We start from the raw sequence: 16,551 nt of genomic DNA on the forward strand, positions 1-16,551 counted from the left end.
CTGAACTCTCAGGGGCGCCACATATGTAGATCAATCCCGTTCTGTATGTAGCTCTGTCCCATGCTCTATTTAGCTTAGTCCCATGCTGTATGTAGCTCAGTGCCATTCCATGTAGAGCTCAGCGCTGTACCCTATCAATGTTGTGGTTAAAGGGGAGAGACAGTAATATTAAATATGCCATTATATCCCCCGTGTGCAACCTGTCAGGTCCTCTTGTCTTTCTCTGGAGGCCACATGCTTGCCATTGACTATAATAGGCCATCTATGCAGCCTCCAGTGGAAGAGTAAGGTGGTCTGACTTTAATAGCAGATTACAGCGACCCTTTGATGATGGGCATAGTGAAAACTTTAAGAGTTAGGCTACAGCCACACTATCAGTATTTGTTCAGTATTTTTTCTCAGCATTTGTAAGCCAAAACCAGGTGAGGAACAATCAGCGGACAAGGTATAATAGAAACAAGTGCACCAATCCTGCATGTTTGACCCAATCCGGGTTTTGGCTTACAAATACTGATGTGAAATACTGACTAAATACTGATAGTGTGGCCGTAGCCTTAGACTCATGCTTCAAAGCTTCTTCAGAACCAGTATGTGAAGCAATGATTCCAACGTTATCCATGAGCATAAGTTCTCCTATCCCTCAGTAATTTTATTTTTTGGGATTTTCATTTTCAGGCTAAAGAATTTGCCCTTCAGCTTTACGAAACTTAAAGAACTTGCTGCTCTGTGGCTTTCTGACAATCAGGTAAACGATGCATACATCGATGAGTAGAAATGTAGGATACACATATAGATCAGGATATATAGTATACAGATATAAGTGAGGGTATATATGATACAGATATAGATGAGGGTATATAGGATACAGATATTGATAAGGGTATATAGGATACAGGTATAAATAAGGATATATAAGATACAGATATAGATGAGGATATACATACAGGTATAGATGAGAGTATATAGGATACAGGTATAGTTGAGGGTATATAGGATACAGGTATACATGAGGGTATATAGGATACAGGTATAGATGAGGATATACAGTTGTGCTCAAAAGTTTACATACACTGGCAGAATTTTTGCTTTCTTGTCCTTTTTTTCAGAGAATATGAATGATAACACCAAAACATTTTCTCCGCTCATGGTTAGTGGTTGGGTGAAGCCATTTTTTGTCAAACTCCTGTGTTTTCTCTTTTTAAATCATGATGGCAACCCAAAACATCCAAATGACCCTGATCAAAAGTTCACATACCCTGGTGATTTTGGCCTGATAACATGCACAGAAGTTGACACGAATGGCTTTGAATGTCTATTAAAGGTAACATCCTCACCTATGACCTGTTTGCTTGTAATCAGTGTGTGTGCATAAAAGCTGAGTGAGTTTCTGGGATCCAGACAGACTCTTGCATCTTTCATCCAGCCACTGATGTTTCTGGATTGTGAGTCATGAGGAAAGCAAAAGAATTGTCAACGGATCTACGGGAAAAGGCAGTTGAACTGTATAAAACAGGAAAGGAATACAAAAAGATATCCAGGGAATTGATAATGACAGTCAGCAGTGTTCAAACTGTGATTAACAAATGGAAAAATCAGGGGCTCTGTAAAAACAAAACCACGGTCAGGTAGACCAACAAAAATTTTGTCCACAGCTGCCAGACAAATTGTTCGGGATGCAAAGCAAAACCCACAAATAACATCAGCTGAAATACTGGACTATCTGAAAACTAGCGATGCACAATAAGGAGGCACTTGAAGAAAAATGGGCTGCATGGTTGAGACGCCATAAGAAAGCCATTACTGCGCAAATGCCACAAAGTATCTCGCCTACAATACGCAAAACAGCACAAAGACAAGCCTTAAACCTTCTGGAACAAGGTAATTTGGAGTGATGAGACCAAAATTGAACTTTTTGGCTACAACTATAAACGTTACGTTTGGAGAGAGGTCAACAAGGCCTATGATGAAAGGAACAGCATTCCTACTGTAAAGCACAGAGGTGAGTCGCTGATGTTTTGGGGATGTGTGTGCTACAAAGGCACAGGAAACTTGGTCAAAGTTGAAGGAAAGATGAATGCAGCATGTTATCAGCAAATACTGGAGGCAAATTTGTAATCATCATCCTGGAAGCTGCGCATGGGATGTACTTGGACCTTCCAACGTGACAACGATCCAAAACACAAGGCCAAGTTGACCTGTCATTGCCTACAGCAAAACAAAGTGAAGGTTCTGGAGTGGCCATCTCAGTCTCCTGACCTCAATATAATTGAGTAAGAACAAAACCGTTGGCACAACCCTGAGAATTGTAGGTGGTGCCCAAGTAGGATCCCAATCCGTAAACTAAATATATATAAACTTGGCACACACCAAAGGTTTCTGATGCAGAAAGGTGATTTTTAATTATACAACAGTACATACATACACAGACGTTTCGGTCTAGGACCTTCATCAATGTACGATATATTGTACTGTGAGATTCTTAGTGACTGGGCTTTGTGAGATAGACCAATCCTGTGAGGAGGCACATGAAGCCGTCCCACTGCGTGGTGATTTGTGGAGTGTGATTTGCGTCCACACTCCACAAATCACCACGCAGTGGGACGGCTTCATTTGCCTCCTCACAGGATTGGTCTATTTCACAAAGCCCAGTCACTAAGAATCTCACAGTACAATATATCGTACATTGATGAAGGTCCTAGACCGAAACGTCTGTGTATGTATGTACTGTTGTATAATTAAAAATCACCTTTCTGCATCAGAAACCTTTGGTGTGTGCCAAGTTTATATATACTCAATATAATTGAGGCACTCTGGGGAGATCTCAAGCGCACAGTTCATGCTAGACAACACAGGAATTTACAGGAACTGGAGGCTTTTTGCCAAGAAGAGTGGGCAGCTTTACTATCTGAGAAAATAAAGAACCTCATCCACAACTACCACAAAAGACTTCAAGTTGTCATTGATGTTAGAGGGGGGCAATACACGGTATTAAGAAACGGGGCATGTGAACTTTTGATCAGGGTCATTTGGATGTTTTGGGTTGTCATTATGATTTAAAAAGTGAAAACACAGTAGTTTGACAATAAATGGCTTCACCCAACCACTAACCATGAGTGGAGAAAAAGTTTTGGTGTTATCATTCATATTCTCTGAAAAAAAGGCCAAGAAAGCAAAAATTCTGCTGGGGTGTGTAAACTTTTGAGCAAAACTGTATATTATACAGCTGTAGATGAAAGTATGTATTATACAGATATAGATGAGGATATATAGGATACAGCTATAGATGAGGGTATAGTGAAAAACTAGTGTTGACTTCAAATGTATATAATCAATTGTCATAGCTTTATTAAAAAAAAAAACATTATATACCATAGACACATACAATACAAAGAGAGGTGAACCTAAAGATAACAATATGGAAATAACAATGATTGGTAGAAAATGTAATAATAAGTTGTTATGTACAAAAAGAAGGGTTGTTAAGTCAGTTATGGGGAGAGAGGAGAAGGATAGCTCAAAGTGCATAGCACCCAGATTCAAGTATCATATAACCCTTGTATGCTGTAGTGCAGCAGTGTCCAAACAGTGCAGTGATGAGGCAGTGACCCAGCAAAGCAAAGTCTCTTTTAATGTTCAGCGTACTCACAAAAATACACAGCACACTATATCCTCTGGTTCGCAGCTGGAAACAGAACAGTCCACCTCCGGTTCGCAGCTGGGCACAAAACAGTCCACCTCCGGATCGCAGCCGGGCACAGGACAGTCTACCTCTGAGACCCGTTGCCGTGGGCGACTGCACCACCGTGTACACTGAGGCGTGCCAGGCCTTTTGGCTCCAATTGGCTGTGTTACCTCAAACAGGTGGAGCTCTCTGCAGAGCCTTCTGCTCTGCATGCTTGCAAAAACCAAACTGACACACCCAACTCTCTACTTCAGGGGTGCAAGCAACCTATGGCCGTAGGCCACATGGAAAACACAGCCGGGAAGGAAACGGACTGCTCCACTACCATCCTGTAGTCCGTTTCAAAAATAAAAGCCCAGAGCAGGTTTTCTTAAATCTGCCTTGGACGAATTGCTTTCCCAAGACCAACATTTACTATTATTTTGCATTGCAATCACAGCTATTCCTGTGACTGCAATGCACTCCCGCGGCCTCAATACACCTCTGCGCGCATCTTGGGGGGGACACTTAGCGACCCTTGCATATGTCACCAGTCACAGCCTCACAATGTTCATAATCAAGCAGCAAACAATATACCAGCAAAGTGCATGTGCATATGAATAAGAACAACAAGGCAAGCTTACCCATAATAAAGTGCAAATGCAGAATGCCGCAGGACAGCCCCGATGCACATTTCGCGTTAACTTTCTCACAGGGGTATATCATAGATATAGATTAGGGTATATAGTATACAGGTATAGAGGAGGGTATATAGTATACAGATATACATGAGGGTATATAGGATAGAGGTTATAGAAGATATAGATATAGATGAAGATATATATAGGACACAGTAGCCACTTTAACATGTTGTGGGGACATCTACTAATGCACTCAGTTTGCCAAGTCATTATACTTGTGAGATGCCATCTCCCTCCATATTATAACTTAATCATGTTTTGTGCTCTTCCATTTAACGTTTCATCAGATAATATTGGCAACTATGGGCCATTTTTTATTTATATCAGCCAACTGAGAATTAAAAGGAATCTGTCAGCAGGTTTTTATTATATAATCTGAGAGCAGCATGATGATGTAGGGGCTGTGACCCTGATTTCAGCGGTCACTTGTTGGTCTGCATACTGTCGTTTTCATGCAATCACTGTTTTTTCAGCTGCAGAACTAGCAGTGCTCAGAATGCTGAGCTCTGTATAACCCGACTTAACCACCTGATTAGCAGCTTCCTGTTTACGCTGTACATAGGCAGAAAACTGCTCATCAGTGGTGGTTACACAGAGCAGTTGACTACGAGGCACCTAGCAAGCAACACAGAGCCCAGTAAGTGACACATCGCTGTGATCAGGGTCTCTGCCCCTTCATCATGCTTCTCTCAGATTATATAGCAAAAATCTGCTGACGGATTCCATTTCATTTGGCTTTAGGAAAGAAATAGAAAGGTTTTAGAAGTGAAAGTGGAAAATAACTTATTCCTTTTTTTCCTTCCAGTCCAAAGCTCTCATCCCTCTACAGACGGAGGCTCATCCTGACACCAAGCAGAGAGTATTAACTAATTACATGTTCCCGCAGCAGCCACGTGGGGATGAAGGTAAGGATTTCTATAGCTGCCAATCTTCATCTTTCTGGCATTACGGGGCAAAGTTTTGAAACTTTTCAGTATACTGTGTTTCGATTCCTATTTAATTTTTAAGGTCTCTGATTCTTTCTGGTGAATGAAAAGTTTGTTTCTATCTAAAGGCTAAAAAATCTTGTTGTGACTAGTGATGATCGAGCCTGCTCGGCTAAGGTGTTATCTGAGCATGCTCGTGTTCTAATGGAGTGTTTTCGGCGTGCTCGAAAAAAATGTTCAAATCGCTGCGGCAGCATGTCTCGCGGCTGTTCGACAGCCACAACACATGCAGGGATTATCTGTTTTTTTAGGCAATCCCTGCATATGTTACGGCTTTCGAACAGCTGCGAGACAAGCAGCCGCAGCGACTCATGCATTTTTTTTCGCGCACACCATGAAAATACTCGATTAGACCACGGACCTAATATTTCTAATATATGAGATTTTGCTGCTCTGGACTTCATGGTAGCACATATCGCACTTCTGACCTTAGGAGTATGGGACGAACCAAGGACCAATATTTCTTGTGAATTTTTTAATCCCGTGGGAATAATGTTATATAATCTGTATCCATATGTTGCTGACTAATAACACTCCGCGAGGTTAACAACTGACTGAGGCTAATGATGTGAACATATGGTAGGAACTGTTTTGTTTTTTTTTCCATCTAGTGTTTCGCTCGTAATTGGGCCAGCAAAGGTTGGGAGACGGCAATCTGTTTTTGACAGCCGTAATCATTATCTGTCAGTCACATGTGAGAGAGTCAATGTTTGCTTCTAATGCAGATTTCCAGTCTGACAGTGACAGTTTTAACCCCACGCTCTGGGAAGAGCAGCGACAGCAAAGGATGACTGTGGCGTTTGAGTTTGAAGACAAAAAAGAAGAAGAAGAAGAAGCTCCGGGAAAAGTCAAGGTCAGTTCAAGGTTAAAGCCGACATTAGCAGCCACTGAATGAATGTGCTGGTGTTGTATTTACGATGCAATGAAAAACATGGCTGCTTTCTTCCGGAACCAGCGCCACTTATGTTCACGGGTTGGTTGGCATATTGGACCCCATTCAGATAGGCATAACTCATGAACGTGCACCATATTAAGCAGCCAACCATCTTTTTTCATCTCATCAAGGCCAGCAATTTTCTCTTTCAATGAACAGACATTTTCTTCATTTATAAATAGGACACACATTTTCTGTGGCTCCTGCTTTTTATTCTATACAACTTACGACTAATGTAGGTCTCTCTGTAAGAGGTTACCAGTGCAACCAAGAAAATCTCAGATTAGCCCATTTCCTAAGCAGGGAGAATCATGTGCACTGTATAATGTGTTGGGTTCATACATCGCTATCATAATGTGTCTTGCTATGTAAATACGCCATAATGTGGAAATATGTATTGCATTCAATTAACAGCATCAATCTGTGACTGGATTCCTAGAGGAAGGAGATTCCAGATCTGATGGTGTGCAAAACAAGAGAGAGCGAATAATATTTCCTTGTGTAGTTACAGAACACAGAATACATTCCGAAGTTGTTTCTATCTACAGTATGGATGTATGTGGAGAATGTGCAATTGTGTGCGGGTGCAGGAGTACAGGGATTGTGTGTGCATGCCTGTATGTAGCCAGTAAGCAGAATGTGTGCATGCCTGTATGTAGCGAGTATGCAGTATGTGTGCATGCCTGTATGTAGCGAGTAAGCAGTATGTGTGCATGCCTATATGTGCGAGTAAGCAGTATGTGTGCATGCCTATATGTGCGAGTAAGCAGTATGTGTGCATGCCTATATGTGCGAGTAAGCAGTATATGTGCATGCCTGTATGTGCGAGTATGCAGCATGTGTGCATGCCTGTATGTAGCGAGTATGCAGTATGTGTGCATGCCTGTATGTGCGAGTATGCAGCATGTGTGCATGCCTGTATGTAGCGAGTATGTGTGCATGCCTGTATGTAGCGAGTAAGCAGTATGTGTGCATGCCTATATGTGCGAGTAAGCAGTATATGTGCATGCCTGTATGTGCGAGTATGCAGCGTGTGCATGCCTGTATGTAGCGAGAAAGCAGTATGTGTGCATGCCTGTATGTAGCGAGTATGTGTGCATGCCTGTATGTAGCGAGTATGCAGCATGCGTGCATGCCTGTATGTAGCGAGTATGCAGCATGTGTGAATGCCTGTATGTGCGAGTAAGCAGTATGTGTGCATGCCTGTATGTAGCGAGTATGCAGCATGTGTGCATGCCTGTATGTAGCGAGTAAGCAGAATACGTGCATGCCTGTATGTAGCGAGTATGCAGCATGTGTGCATGCCTGTATATAGCGAGTATGCAGCATGTGTGCATGCCTGTATGTAGCGAGTATGCAGCATGTGTGCATGCCTGTATGTAGCGAGTATGTGTGCATGCCTGTATGTAGCGAGTATGTGTGCATGCCTGTATGTAGCGAGTATGTGTGCATGCCTGTATGTAGCGAGTATGCAGCATGTGTGCATGCCTGTATGTAGCGAGTATGCAGCATGTGTGCATGCCTGTATGTAGCGAGTATGTGTGCATGCCTGTATGTAGCGAGTATGTGTGCATGCCTGTATGTAGCGAGTATGTGTGCATGCCTGTATGTAGCGAGTATGTGTGCATGCCTGTATGTAGCGAGTATGTGTGCATGCCTGTATGTAGCGAGTATGTGTGCATGCCTGTATGTAGCGAGTATGTGTGCATGCCTGTATGTAGCGAGTATGTGTGCATGCCTGTATGTAGCGAGTATGCAGTATGTGTGCATGCCTGTATGTAGCGAGTAAGCAGCATGTGTGCATGCCTGTATGTAGCGAGTATGCAGCATGTGTGCATGCCTGTATGTAGCAAGTAAGCAGAATACGTGCATGCCTGTATGTAGCGAGTATGCAGCATGTGTGCATGCCTGTATATAGCGAGTATGCAGCATGTGTGCATGCCTGTATGTAGCGAGTATGCAGCATGTGTGCATGCCTGTATGTAGAGAGTAAGCAGTATGCGTGCATGCCTGTATGTAGCGAGTAAGCAGCATGTGTGCATGCCTGTATGTAGCGAGTATGCAGCATGTGTGCATGCCTGTATGTAGCGAGTATGTGTGCATGCCTGTATGTAGCGAGTATGCAGCATGTGTGCATGCCTGTATGTAGAGAGTATGTGTGCATGCCTGTATGTAGCGAGTATGCAGCATGCGTGCATGCCTGTATGTAGCGAGTATGCAGCATGTGTGCATGCCTGTATGTAGCGAGTATGTGTGTATGCCTGTATGTAGCGAGTAAGCAGTATACGTGCATGCCTGTATGTAGCGAGTATGCAGCATGTGTGCATGCCTTTATGTAGCGAGTATATGTGTATGCCTGCATGTAGCGAGTGTCGGGATCCCTCAGATTACTCTTTCATCTGAAGGACCGATGTTCTTAGGTGTGAAGCATCATATGTCTCTAATTAAATCAGCTCCGTCGAGAAGAACTACACAGACACCAGCTGTATAATACCACTCGGGATGCCTGCCAAGACGCCTCTGGCTTATCAGTTAGGCTTCCGTCTTTTATAGTAAAGAATTTAAACATTTTACAGACATGCGCAGTACAAATGATTTTACAACTTGTTTTCGACAAAGAAAGTCATTTAGGCGAAAAAGCAGAGGTATTTGACCTTGGTTCACAAGGGAGATGTCTGAGACATCTCCTCGAAGAACAGATAAGGTTTTAAACAAGAGAATGCAACATAGACAGAACTCAATTTAACTCCTTCAGTTCCTATCATTCCCCCCTTTGACATCTTCATTTTCCACAATCTGGAACACTGGATCCTGCAACAACAGCGGATAGTGGCTCGTTCACCAGGTACTATCCCAGGCCGACGGGTTGCCCAAGGGAGACAGGTCTTCTACCTTCTCCATCCCCCAGATACTGAAGCCAAGTCCATCATTGCAAGAGTACGCTCCTTCATGCCAGAAATGAGATGTCAATCTAGGACTCAAAGGAATAATAGTTAAATTCTTGTTGTTTACAGTCAAACTTCCTTATCTATTTCTACATATTTTCTTGCATACAGAGATACACCAAAAAACAAGTTTCAATAGCACATATATTACGAAGATACAAACAACAATACGTAATAGACTTAGTATAATCCCAGCTATCCAGCCTCCAATACCCTTAAACCAATTAGCTGGATTAAGAAAGGAGAATGTATCTGACCACCAACTATCCTTAGTACGATCATTGTCTTTATTGTACTGATCTCTAAGTTTTTGAACATCCTCTATTTTTGATCTTAACTTTAAACTACTGATGGGATCTATATAATGACAGCAAGCGGGTCCGATGACTTGACACATCCCTCCTTGCGCTGCAGTTAAATAATCTAATACTATGGTATGCTGATTAGTGACTATAATAAGCTGATTTTGGACAGCAACGGTGGTGTTCAATATATCCAATATATCCCATATTTGGTCATCTAAGTAATCTGTAGCCCTGACTAATTTATCCCACATTTGAGTAATCATAGGATAAATAAAAATAGAGCTGACAATTTTATTGGCCACACTCATCTGCACTATATGTGGTCTCCCAGAGAGGCGAGGTGTATTGTCAGCAGCTCTTTTGTACAACGTGTGTTTAGGTATGCTCTGAGTATTCAACTGGTCATTCGGAATAACAAAGGTAGCTGGAGTCAAACGACCCAGAGTACAAGCACCTTTTACCCCTACTGGCAACCATTTATATGCATTGTCTCCACATACCCAGTACATGTCACTAGGTAGGTCCCATAGGGCTGAATGTTGTAATACCAGTCTATGAACTAAATCTATGAACGCAGATACATTCTGAAGCATACACCAATTTGGAAGTTGTCCTAAAGGGCTACAATACCCTACATCGGGATTTCCACAGGTGGGAGTTCCTTTCTCATATCCAGATGACTCGTTGCAAGGTATATTACCTGAAATATTAAAACAAGTTTCATTATTGCCCTGGGGAAATAAATTGGAATACTCCCAGGACGTGTTATGCAACCTTCTTTCTAGCAGTATTGGTTTGAAGGCATCAGTAGAGTGGGAAGTTACATTAAAACTAACTTGTAGGCCATACATTGGAATTTGCCCCAGGTAGGTTAATCGAGTTCTATTCCTGGGTACCCAAGCCCCCCCTTTATATGCCAGATATTGAAGGTATGTATTACTTCCTGAAAGATTACCCTGCCACCAAGGGTATCCTACCCATCCCACAATAGATATTCCAACAGTTGTGTTCCATAACTTCACATTATTTGTGGCATTATTAGCAAGTGTATCAGAACAACTGGTCCAGGCAAATAATTCCTCGGGTGGCACAGGAATAACAAGGAACGGAATACTAGTGGCTGATACTGGTGAATGTGTGCAGATCCAGCAAATGATTTGACCAATCATTCAGTAATTTTTCATGATGTTGTATAAACTTATTATTCAAGGACATTGGAGAATTTAGATTGTCCCACGCAGCTACCATTATTACAGATAATGCAACAAAACCAAACCAAAACATTATGCACTCTTATGCTTTGTTAACTCCTGTGGCTAGTTTGCAATGCGATGCGTGGATCCAGGTTGGTCGTCCTTCCAACTTAACAGAAGTAGGCGTTATTAGGAGTACTTGGTAAGGTCCTTGATATCGGGGTTCAAGGGTCTTTCTGGAGTGTTTCTTGACATATACGTAATCACCAGGTTGTAGACAATGAGTTCCTTCCACACTATCTGGATCTGGAGTGGAAGAGAAAACTAGAGAATGCATTTGAGTTAAATGCTTTTGCAACTGGATTACATAACTTGTCAAATTATCCACATTGAGTGTTAAGACCTGTGGGTAGTACAACCCTGTGTTCGGTGGTCTTCCAAACAGTATCTCGAAGGGTGACAGTTTAGCTTTCCCCGTGGGTGTGTACCTTACTGAGAATAATGCTAATGGGAGACACTCTGGCCATGGTCTATGGGTCTGCTCCATGGTTTTCTGTATTTTCAATTTCAGTGTCCCGTTCATTCTCTCTACCTTCCCTGAACTCTGTGAGTGGTAGGGTGTATGAAATGCTTGTTCTACACCTATCATTTGCATTACATTTTGCATTACCTCAGCAGTAAAGTGTGTACCTCTGTCTGATTCAATTGTTTCAGGGACACCGAATCGTGGTACTAGTTCCATCACCAGTTTCTTTGCAGTGGCTCGAGCTGTAGCCGTTTTCACCGGGTAGGCCTCTGGCCATCCAGAGAAGAGATCTACACATACTAGGATATTTGCATACACTCCTACCTTGGTAGCTGTATGTCGTCAATCTGCCGTCTCTGAAACGGGTAGAGAGGCCTAGGTGTCGCTTTCTTAGGGACTTTTACTGTTTTACCTGGGTTGTGCTGTGCACAGATGAGGCATGATTGTACAAGTTTGGCGGCTGCGCAACTGAAGCCAGGAGCGATCCAGAAGGCATCTACCATGGCACACATGTGACTTTTTGAGGTGTGATTGGGGCCATGTGCTGCTTGCGCCATGATTGGGAACAGGGACTTTGGTGGGCACATTTTATCCTTATTCTCCCATACTCCATTTGAGTTCAGCTCAGCTCCCAGTCTCCCCCGGTGTACCTTCTCTGTTTGGGCAGCCTTTTGCTGGAGGGATTTCAGGACATCTAGACCCAATGTGGCTGGAATACGCTGACTCCCCGCCACCGTCCACTGCTCTCTCTAGGCCGCCTTGTGCTATTTTAGCAGCCTCGTTCGCCCTTCTATTGCCCTCTACCTCCACGGAGTCACCTTTGTGTGTGCTTTTACCTTGACAATGCCAACCTGGACTGGTAACATCAATGCCTCCATCAATTGTTTCACCAGCTCTGCATTTTTAATGGGCTTCGAATCTGTGAAAATATTAGCGACTTTACCTGCAGCGGCTCTACACGCCTCAGTGAGTGCCTTCAACTCTGCCTCCTGCGCCGACATGTGAGGAGAGAGTGGTTCCGCTCGGATTACCTCATGTGAGGATACTACTGCATATCCAGTGTAGAATCGCCCATCCTGGTGGTATCTGGGGCCATCTACAAAAAAGAAACTCAAAGTCTGCATTAGGAACAGGTTTTTCATGAATGTGTGCAAACCCAACTGTCTCCTGACTCATCAGTTCTATGCAGACATGTTCATGCGTCATGTCAAAGTATCCTTCCTCACTTGCCAATACGGTCACCAATTCCGCCTTTTCTGAATCCACAGGCAGGAGGGTGGCTGGATTCAGAACGTTACATCTTTTGAGGAGTGACATACTCAGGAATTAGTAGAGCACACTCAAGTCGGAGCTGTCTGGCCATAGACAGATGTTTTGGTTGAACTTGTAGGAGTATGGCATGGATGTCATGTGGGGAATAGATTGTCAAAAGAAACGTCAGTGTCATCTCACATGCCTTCCCTATTACGTCTCCACTTTTTTCCTTGTGCTCCAGCATACATGACAGGTCGTTTTATTGTCCTTGTTTGCTCAATTTCTTTAGCTACCTTAAGGAGGTCTTTCGGATCTACATGTCTCCATTCAGGTCTGGCTGTCTGTACTGCGTCTCGTAAGTCTTTGTTCATACCGTCAATGAATGCATTCACCAGTATTCTAACATCAAGTGGGTTTATGCAAATGTACCCCATGTCTGCCCATTTCAGCTGTAACCGTCCAAGGTATATCTCTACTCTCTCTCCTCTTTGCTGTGTCACATTAGTCAGGAGTACAGACTGCTCTGATTGTTCCACTGCAGCCCATTGTCTTAGTGACTCACAGTACGTCTCCCCAGATCGTGCAGATTTATCATCCATGCCCCAAGCCTGATTCTTTGTCACATCTGTGTGTGTCTTAATTATATGATCTAGTGCGTCACCTGCCTTTAAACTCACCAACCTCTCTATGTCTGCCCAGGTACACTTATATGTCTGCTGTACTTCCTTTATGTGTCTGTAAATCGGGAATGGTTGGTCTTCAGGGGCAGGCAGCTGCTTCAGCAAAGCTAGCTGGTCAGAGGGGCTCCAGGGATAATACACCTGTATCTTTCTTATTCTAGTCACACTTCTAGGTCCTGATGGGGTTGGCCGTCTGATGTCTACTGTCAGCTTACTCCTCAAGGGCCAATGTCCCCACTACCCACTATCCACACTATTATGTCAGCTTCTTATGATCTTGTCTGGATAAGATTTAGTGCAATTCTCTTAGGTCAGTAGCACAGGTCACACAAGTAGCTATTCAGTCTGGGTTTGTCTGAGTCTGACCACAGTGTTTACAAGTCCATCTGTTTTGTCTGGGTCTCTGGTTACACTTTGTCAATCAAACATTCATAATACACCTTCCACACTGCTGCACATTCTCAAGCATCATTTATTCACTTGCTATTTTCTTCACTTGTCTGTGCCTTTTTGTACATCCAAACATTCACACTCTGGTATTTTTGCCTTTTTCAATATTTGTCCCACTTGTTTTACTGCTTCCTTCCTTCTCTGTCTTTTGTAATTTGACACAATTTGCTATACAAATCAATCACACAACTAGAAGCAGGTTCAAACACATTAATGACCAAGCAATCACTTACAATTCCCTTCTAAATTAGGCACCATATCTTACTTTTAACTTCCAATCTTCAATTAAGTACTGTTGCTTTAAAATGCACAAATCTTTCAGCGTGTACCTTACGGATAGAATTACAGAGAATTTTGAGCACAGCTCACACTCAGCAGAGATAAGAGCGAAGGGAGAAGAAAAACTACGCAGCGCCATCCTTCACCCCTCCCATCAGAATGCAGCGTCGTCCTTCACAGAATTCTGTAGTTCTTTAGACTTATCAAAATCAATTTCTACAAAGAAACTCAAAATCACGGGATTTCACTGTAAGGGCAGATAACTGTATAATGAGATTAACCATGCCTTGCCCTTTTTCTGGCCAAATGCATTCAGGAAACTTTACAATGTAATGCCACATATAACACGAACTATATCATTACTCAATTCATTCAGTCTCAGATGTAGATTTGAAATATCTATAACGCATCTGTCCGGGATTCCACCACAACTAGAAAGGTCACAAATCTCTTGACACAAAAATGATGTGTGATGATTCATTCATACGTGCTCATTCACTGATTTTTTTTTTTTTTTACTCATCTCTCATCTTATTCAGAGGTTCTCATAGACATATATACAAGGATTCACACAGCCTGCCTATCTTGCACTTTGGATTTGATTAATACTTTTTCCAGGTTCTTTGCTGCACTACTTCCATATCTATCCTCAATTATATCACATAACCGATTTCCTTCTTCAGGTATCTTTCCCTGACTGTTCCCCATCTTATCTTTTATTCTTATCCTGTCTCTCTTGTTGTCTTCCTGTTAGTCCCCTGCCTTAGGTGGTGTATTGGGTAAGCTCAAGACTAGGCTCTACTATACCTCGTTACCTTCTTCCTAAGGTGCTAACAGGCTAAATGGAGTGTCTGTTCCTCGGTGTACTACGTGTTTCGTGTACTTATATGCTATGTAGCATCCGAACAGAAATACTCCCACAACACACAGGATTGTAAACAAAGTATCCATCTACTGGGGTTCTTCAGTCATATCCTGTCACAGGCTCATTTCACGGTCCTGTGCTCATTCGGTCACACTCTTATCTGTCACAAGGTTTATTCGTAAAGGGTGTTGATTTAAGCTTAGGCGGTGACCTCCCCGAAAGGACGCTGTCACATGGCCCAGTTAGGCAATATCACCACTCTTTGAACGAATACCTACTGTGCAGCTTATTTTTCTACTTTCCACAACCTTTCAAATCAAAGTAGCCATTCAACAACCTCCTCTATTCCTAGTGCGGAACCGTCTATTGTGAAAAACTTGTCCGTCCGGGCTGCGCAGTATGAACTGTTCACCCAGCCTTATATTCCGTAATGTCAGACCTCTCCCATTTTGATTTGCATCAGCTCTTTTTCTAAAAATAGCTGTGCACACACAGAACCTACAGTAACCTCTCATTCGAGCAGAAATTACATATGCGTGTCACACCCGATTTCCTCAGAGTTCTTATGTGGACCTGATTTTACGGCCCCCTCCTCTACTAGATTCCCCTTTATACGGACCTTAGTTATAATGATAGATTATGAAGAGCAGAGAAGAGAAAAATTGATCTCTTACCTGGCCAGGTGTTTAGGTCTGCTGTTCACAATTTCATCAGTAACTGGAGTGGTCTGTAGATCGGGTAGTCTTGGAGAGGTGCCTATATCAGGTCCCTGTTTCGGGCGCCAGGAAACTGTCGGGATCCCTCAGATTACTCTTTCATCTGAAGGACCGATGTTCTTAGGTGTGAAGCATCATATGTCTCTAATTAAATCAGCTCCGTCGAGAAGAACTACACAGACACCAGCTGTATAATACCACTCGGGATGCCTGCCAAGACGCCTCTGGCTTATCAGTTAGGCTTCCGTCTTTTATAGTAAAGAATTTAAACATTTTACAGACATGCGCAGTACAAATGATTTTACAACTTGTTTTCGACAAAGAAAGTCATTTAGGCGAAAAAGCAGAGGTATTTGACCTTGGTTCACAAGGGAGATGTCTGAGACATCTCCTCAAAGAACAGATAAGGTTTTAAACAAGAGAATGCAACATAGACAGAACTCAATTTAACTCCTTCAGTTCCTATCACATGCCTGTATGTAGCGAGTAAGCAGTATGTGTGCATGCCTGTATGTAGCGAGTATGCAGTATGTGTGCATGCCTGTATGTAGCGAGTAAGCAGCATTTGTGCATGCCTGTATGTAGCGAGTAAGCAGTATGTGTTCATGCTTGTGTGTAATTTGTGCGCATATGTGTGTATTTCTGTATGTAGCGAGTGTGAATATATGTGCATAAGTGAGTACAACAATAGAATGTATCAAAGTACTAATTCAGCACATCATGGTGTTATTTATGTAGGTGTGGCAGTATTAGTTTAGCACTGTATGTTTCTATTATTTCTGTAGTTGTTTCTGGTACTGTTTTGATGGTGTTACATGAATGATGTATGGTAATAGTACTTTAACACTATGCGGCAGCTTTTGTCACGCATTGTATGGACAGCGCTGTCTACACATTGAGAAGTGTAGACATTGTGTCGTGCTCCTGGGCATTGTACCGCATTATACTGATATGACTGATACCCGTTCGGACCCATTGTTTTCCAGGAAGAACCAAGAGTGTTCTGCAGAATTACTGTAAATTCCAACTTCTGCTATTAGTTTACGAAGCTCTCCA

The 16,551-nt window shown here is 42.6% G+C and overlaps 1 protein-coding gene across 9 annotated transcripts in view; it reads left to right on the top strand.

Annotated features, from left to right (window-relative positions):
• The window catches only part of LRRC7 (leucine rich repeat containing 7), a 445,778-nt gene that overhangs the window by 337,229 nt on the left and 91,998 nt on the right, over positions 1-16,551 (top strand). For all 9 annotated transcript variants that reach the window (XM_073544765.1, XM_073544773.1, XM_073544767.1 and 6 more), the window contains 3 exons: positions 676-745; positions 5,168-5,267; positions 6,074-6,201. In XM_073544765.1, the coding sequence (XP_073400866.1) occupies positions 676-745; positions 5,168-5,267; positions 6,074-6,201 (298 nt within the window). The remainder of the gene's footprint in view (positions 1-675; positions 746-5,167; positions 5,268-6,073; positions 6,202-16,551) is intronic.

The sequence above is a fragment of the Dendrobates tinctorius genome, unplaced genomic scaffold (genome assembly GCF_039654945.1).
Source record: "Dendrobates tinctorius isolate UK_male_01 unplaced genomic scaffold, ASM3965494v1 ptg000138l, whole genome shotgun sequence".
NCBI classification, from domain to species: Eukaryota; Metazoa; Chordata; class Amphibia; order Anura; family Dendrobatidae; genus Dendrobates; species Dendrobates tinctorius.